A 6,623-nucleotide genomic window follows, 5' to 3' on the forward strand; every position below is an offset into this window, starting at 1 on the left:
AAGACGGCCGAATGATGTTTCGTTCCAGCATGTCCGCTACATTTTCTTCGATGACTTTTCGTTCGGACGATGACACACGGTGTGGGCGACGGCGGACGATGTGGGTCCCATCCGTCTCGATCCGATGCGCTGTCACAGATGTCTGCCCCAGCTTGCTAGAAAGGCAGTCAAATGTGTCCCTGTGTTTATCCAGGAGTTGAAGTAGCTGGTTTGTTTCGCTTTCTGAGAGATCTTTGCTGATGGTAGCCTTAAGTGTGGAAATATTTGGCTCAGATTTTGCAGGCGTCGGAACGGAAGAGACGGAGCACAGGGGAACTAATGAGAGCGTATCGTTAGGCAGAACAGAAGCGATAGTAGCACCCGCGGGGAGCAATATGGATTCGGAAGTGGCGTTTGTAGCCAGAAGCTGTGCTGATCCATGTGCGAAGCGGACGAGGCATGTCGGGATGACGACACCTTTGGGCAGAAAACGTGGAGAGGGAACTATAAGCACGTCTCCGTCACTGATTCGGTTTGAGCAGAGAGAAAGCAGCGTCTCGCGGCGGGGGTTTAAAACACAATCTGCACTCGCTGTGAGGTGTAGCTGTGGTACTTCAGAAATGCCGCTGAGCTGCTCTGTATCCGTGAGTTGAATTTCAGGGTGATCACATGAAATGACGGCGGATGCGGATGAGAGAAAATCCCAACCCAAAATAAGATGATGAGCACAGGGGGACAACACCGCACACTGAACATGATGCCGAAGAGAACCAACAACAATCCGCACTGTGCATTGTCCGGATGGCTTAATCACACTGCTATTCGCTCCATGTAGAAAAGGCCCGGGTAGGGTGTTCGTACCTTGCGTAGACGAGCACACAATTCCGCACTTATTACTGAAACGCTCGCACCAGTGTCAATAAGGGCATCGACGCAAACACCTTCAACCAAAACAGACAGCAAGTTCGACGGACGCTCTGGAGGACTTGTAAGCTTCGCAGGAGATGCAGTTTTCGCTCCCAAAATTGCATTAACTAGTTTTCCTGGCGGTGGTTAGCGATGTAAGACGCAGGACGAAGAGGGGAAACTGAACGGAGACCTGGTGAAGGCGAGCGGGGTCGTTGCGCACGGGAGCTGCGAGGAACGTCGTCAGTCTGAGGCGGAGACGGGGAGCGGCGTGGACGCGACGGGTACGCACGCCACCGGTAGCCGTAGTAGTTCGGGGGTACGCTCTCGCGCTCATAGGCAGCATAGCCACGTCGTTCATCCCGTTGGCGGCGTCGACAAAAGCGGGAGATATGACCTCGAATGCCGCAATAGTAGCACACGGGCCGGTTGGAGAAGGCATCCTGACTTGGTGGAAAGTAGGGCTTTGAGCTCGGCGCGTGGGGCATGGCCGCAACATAGCCAGACGAAGGGTGGGTCATGATCGGGGACAATGGCAGAGGTGTCCGGCCAGCGACATCTGAGTAGGACGGTGTTGATGGGGCAACTGAATGGACAGGCGGCCCTAGCACAGGCATAGCCGCAAGCTCCTCTTTAACCATCTCGCGAAGGCCAGGAGCCGTAGCGGCTTGGCGAAACACCGTGCGGAAAATGAGAGGTGTTGCCGTACACTTCTTCGCGAACTATAGCTCGAATCATCGCACGAAGGTCTTCGTTCCCAAGATGAGGGGTAGACGCAGTGTCCCGTGGGAGGCGGATCGATTGAAGTTCGTCGATACGCTGACAGGAGGATCTTACGTCTGCTACGGTGAAAAGGTTCTGCAGGACAAGTGCGTTGAAAGCGAACTCGCCGATACCTTTGAGAATGTGACGAACACTGTCAGACTCCGGCATATCTTTGTCGACGCGGCGACACAGCGCTATAACATCCTCGATGTATGAGGTGTATGTCTCATTAGCTTGCTGCACGCGGACCTCCAGCTCCCTCCTCGCGTTGTCACTCCGCGCTTTATAAGGGGCCAAAAATCTTTTGCACCTTTCGTGGTGAAGCCAGCCCAGTAGGTAAATTCATGTTTGTGGTTTAAATACGACGTCTCGGCAATCTTCTTCAGAGAGAAGCCAACGTTGAACAATTTGAGGCGATCATCCCACCTATTGAACTCGCTGACGTGTGTGTAGCTGTCCAGCCACTCCTCCATGTCTTCGCCCCGAAGACCAGTGAACTCGGGCGGGTCGCGCTGGGGAGTGGTGACGATGCATTGCAGAGGCGCAGAGGCTGCGCTACTCGCAGTGTCTTGCGACATGGACATTGGTCTTGAGGGCAAGCGGCGACCTGAACGGAGCTCCAGGGGTGTCGAAGGAGAGGTACAGCTCGGGATCGAGTTGCAACTCCACCACTTGTGAGGCCGTAGATAGAAGGTGACGGGACCGTTGCTTTCGCAGCTCCTTTATTCCGAGGCGTCAGGCGGGGACGAACCAAGATGGCGAACCAGCGTCCCTGCTGATGATGATTAGCCGATGACGAGGTTGTGCCGGTGATCATGAGTATGTACAGCAGATGATGCGGTAGCCGCAAGCTACTGGTGATGATGATTAATACCAATGGGGACAAATATCTCCTAGCAGGCAGCAAGACACAAACTCAGCTCCCAATATATATATATATATATATATATATATTGTAAGGGAGATGAATGGTACAGGCGCTAGTGAACAAAACACGATAGTGCGCCAGACTCCGCAGCCGCGAAAGCAGCATCGACAGTGGCAACAAGACAAAAACCACCGACGACGAAGACGACAGGCGCGCGTCTGTGAACCGACTCAATCTTGGATAACGGTCATTAAAGGCCTTTCGTCAGCTACCTCGCGTTGAGCAATACTTCCCCTTAGAATTGGTGGAGGTTGCTGTGGTCCTGACCTCTCTATACACTGGAACTCCGCTCCCGGACGCTCCCCAGCGCCATGGCTCCTCCTCGCGAGACTGAGCCCCCGGCTGCACCTACTACGACGACCATCATCTGTTCCGGTTCTATTCGTCAGCGGGATCCCCCATTCTTCAATGGCACAGACGAGCAGGACGTGGAAGACTGGCTCGTCACGTACGACAGAGTAAGCGCCCACAACAACTGGGGTGACAACGTGAAGCGGAACAACGTGGAATTTTACCTCACCGGTACGGCCGAGCTTTGGTATGGCAACCACGGAAAGCGATACCCCACGTGGTCGGAATTCAAATCGAGGTTTTCGGAACACTTCGGTCGCCCTTCAGTGCGGAAGCTTCACGCAGAGCAGCGCTTGCGAGAACGAGCGCAGCAGCCCGGTGAGAGCTTCCTCAGTTACATCGAGGAAGTTGTGGATTTGTGCAGGAGGGTGAGCGCCACGATGAGTGACGAGGACACAATTAAGCACATCCTCAAAGGCATTTCAGATGACGCTTTTCAAATGCTGCTGGCGAAGAATCCCCAAACGGTCACCGACGTCATCAACCTGTGCCAGAGCTATGACGAGCTCAGGAGACAGCGAGCTCTTACACGGCGATCTGTTGGCCAGGATGTGTCGAGTTTAACTGCTGGTAGCGACAACACTCTGTCTCCGCGCATTCAGCAGTTCATCCGGGAAGAAGTTGCCCGTCAGCTTTCCCTAGTTCCCTTCACACCGACGTCTGACGCCACCCTTGCCCCTTCGTTGAGAAGTGCTATCCAGCAGCAGGTGGCCGATACCATTCCATGCTCCCGCCAACACGCACCTGTGACCGCTTCGCTCATCGGTGCCGGCATCGCGCAACCCACACCACCTGCTGTTCCGCCCACGTACGTGACCTCAGTGCAAACACTACCTGTTGCCGGACCTCTAACCTACGCCGACGCCATCTCCAGGCCCTTTGCCGAAGCCGTCACAAGTCAGCCAATCTTCCCGGTCATGCCGCAACAGCCCACTGAGCTCACAGGAAGACCAACGTATCCCAGCTATCTGCCGATGCCGCCTGTGTTGCAGAGGCCGCCACGCGTACGGCTTGACCCGTCATTTTCGACCACCGCTTGGCGCACGCCGGACAATCGCCCAATCTGCTTTCTTTGCTCAACTCCCGGACACGTGGCGCGTTACTGCCGCCGCGGGGGGATGCCTGCACGGCAGCCTTCTTGGAACGTGCCGTATGTCTCGCCGCAGTCGATGCCTCGTGCTCCGACCAGTTTTGCCGAGACGACTCCGCCCGCCAACTCGCGTGACACCACCAACCGTCACCCATCCCCGCGACGCCGTTCACTTTCGCCGATGCATCGGCGCCCCTTGCCTCCTGAAGCGGAAAACTAGGCGCCGCAGTTCCGGAGGCAAGAGCTGCGTCATCGTCGAACTGTTCAAGACCTACCTTCTCACCCAATAACGTCGTCGACATTATAATAGACGGAGTCGCCACTCATGCGCTTGTCGACACTGGAGCCGCCGTTTCAGTTATCCGCCTAGAGCTTTGCCGCCGCCTGAAAAAGGTTATGACGCCGCATTTTGGACCACCCTTACGTACTGCTGCAGCACGTTCGGTCGACCCAGTCGGTACGTGTACTGCCCGGGTGTTCATCCAAGACGTTCTGTACATTGTTCAGTTCATTGCCCTTTCTTCATGCTCACATGACGTCATCCTGGGATGGGATTTCCTCTCCCGGCACAACGCTATCATTGACTGCGCCCGAGCCGAAGTTGAGTTGTTTTCGCCGCTTGATATACCATCAGAAATTTCTCCAACACCTCTTTCTGTGAAAGTTTCTGTCGCCGACGACACCACTATCCCTTCATGCTCCACCGTCCCTGTGCCCTTGATCTGCCATCTTCCTTCCGACGTCAATGCAATTTTCATGCCGTCGCAATTGTTCTGCCAACGCCGATGTCTGTTGCTTCCTTTCGCCTTGCTCAGTATCCGCGATGGCCAAACCACCCTGTTCGTCTCTAATCCTGGAGCTAGTCCGCGCTCTTTGCTCCGCGGCGAGTGCCTTGGACGCGCCGAGTCAGTGGAGTCTGCCGTTGTCATCGCCGCTTTGGACGACCTGCCGCACGTTGAGGTGACCGGACTCTGCCCACCTCCTGCCACTGCATCTCGGGTATCCACGGAAGTTTTCGATCGTGCCATCGACGCCGACCTTACGCCGCCCCAACGAGACCAACTGATGAAACTACTGTGTCAATTTCATTCGTCCTTTGACTGTGCGCAGACGTCGCTTGGTTGCTCCACGACGGTCAGCCACCCTATCGACACCGGCTCCCACGCGCCTTTACGCCAGCGACCTTACCGCGTTGCCCCTTCCGAAAGGAGCATAATTGACGAACAAGTGGGTGACATGCTCCAGCGCGGTATCATTCGACAATCGAACGGCCCCTGGGCGTCGCCGGTAGTACTCGTGCGGAAAAAGGACGGCTCCATCCGTTTTTGTGTCGACTACCGTCGCCTAAACAAAATAACTCGCAAGGATGTTTACCCGCTACCACGCATCGACGACGCCCTAGATTGCCTTCAAGGAGCAGAATATTTCTCGTCCCTTGACCTGCGCTCCGGATACTGGCAAGTCCCGATGGCAGATGCGGATCGTCCGAAAACAGCCTTTGTTACTCCAGACGGTTTATATGAATTTAACGTCATGCCGTTCGGCCTGTGCAACGCGCCCGCCACATTCGAACGGATGATGGACAATATTCTTCGCGGCCTCAAATGGAAAACATGCCTGTGTTACCTGGATGATGTCGTAGTGTTCTCACCCGACTTTCCCACGCATCTACGGCGGCTCGAGCAAGTTTTAGCTTGTATGAAGGACGCAGGCCTCCAACTAAACCTAAAGAAGTGCCGATTTGCTGCTCGCCAGCTGACGATCCTTGGCCACGTCGTTTCCAGAGATGGCGTTCTTCCTGATCCGGACAAGCTTCGTGCCGTGGCTGAATTCCCGAAGCCGACCACCATCAAAGAGCTTCGTAGCTTCATCGGGCTATGCTCGTATTTCCGCCGCTTTGTGCGTAACTTCGCCTCCATCATCGCGCCATTGACACAACTTCTTGGCAACAAGACGGGTCTTTTGGCATGGTCATCGGCTTGCGACAAGGCCTTTACAACCCTACGTCGCCTCCTCACTTCCCCGCCAATTCTTCGTCATTTCGACCCGTCGGCCCCAACTGAAGTCCACACCGATGCGAGTGGAGTTGGTCTGGGTGCTGTTCTGGCTCAAAGGAAAACCGGGTTTCACGAATACGTGGTCGCCTACGCGAGCCGCACACTCACACCTGCGGAGTCGAATTACTCTGTCACTGAGCGGGAATGCTTGGCAATTGTGTGGGCCCTCTCGAAGTTTCGTCCTTATCTGTATGGCCGACCTTTCGACGTGGTCACCGACCATCATGCGCTTTGTTGGTTGTCGTCCCTGAGAGACCCTTCTGGCCGACTGGCACGTTGGGCACTCCGCCTTCAGGACTTTGACATCCGCGTGGTGTATCGCTCTGGCCGCAAGCACCACGACGCTGACGCCCTCTCCCGGTGTCCGATGTTGCCTGACGAGACGACTAATTCCCCCTCTGAGTGCTTTGTATCGCTCCTTGACGTGAGTTCCATGCCATCCGAACAGCGAAAAGATCCGTGGGTCATGTCGCTTTGCAACTACCTTTCGAACCCGTCCAACTCGTCGGTACCTCGAGCAATTCGGCGCCAAGCGTCCCACTTCGCT

General features: G+C 55.5%; 1 protein-coding gene across 1 annotated transcript; it reads left to right on the plus strand.

Moving 5' to 3' along the window:
• The first annotated feature begins 2,828 nt into the window (after positions 1-2,828).
• On the plus strand, positions 2,829-4,416 carry LOC144158828 (uncharacterized). Its single transcript, XM_077689990.1, has one exon. The coding sequence runs from the start codon at positions 2,890-2,892 to the stop codon at positions 4,237-4,239; it is 1,350 nt and encodes a 449-aa protein (XP_077546116.1). The 5' UTR covers positions 2,829-2,889; the 3' UTR covers positions 4,240-4,416.
• Positions 4,417-6,623: the final 2,207 nt, after the last annotated feature.

This window comes from Haemaphysalis longicornis, unplaced genomic scaffold, assembly GCF_048455015.1.
Source record: "Haemaphysalis longicornis isolate Haplotype H1 unplaced genomic scaffold, Haemaphysalis longicornis Haplotype H1 scaffold_10, whole genome shotgun sequence".
Classification (NCBI taxonomy): domain Eukaryota; kingdom Metazoa; phylum Arthropoda; class Arachnida; order Ixodida; family Ixodidae; genus Haemaphysalis; species Haemaphysalis longicornis.

What these genes read in the sequence shown, in the direction of transcription:
- LOC144158828 (XM_077689990.1), top strand. Translation starts at nt 2,890, where the DNA reads ATGGCTCCTCCTCGCGAGACTGAGCCCCCGGCTGCACCTACTACGACG.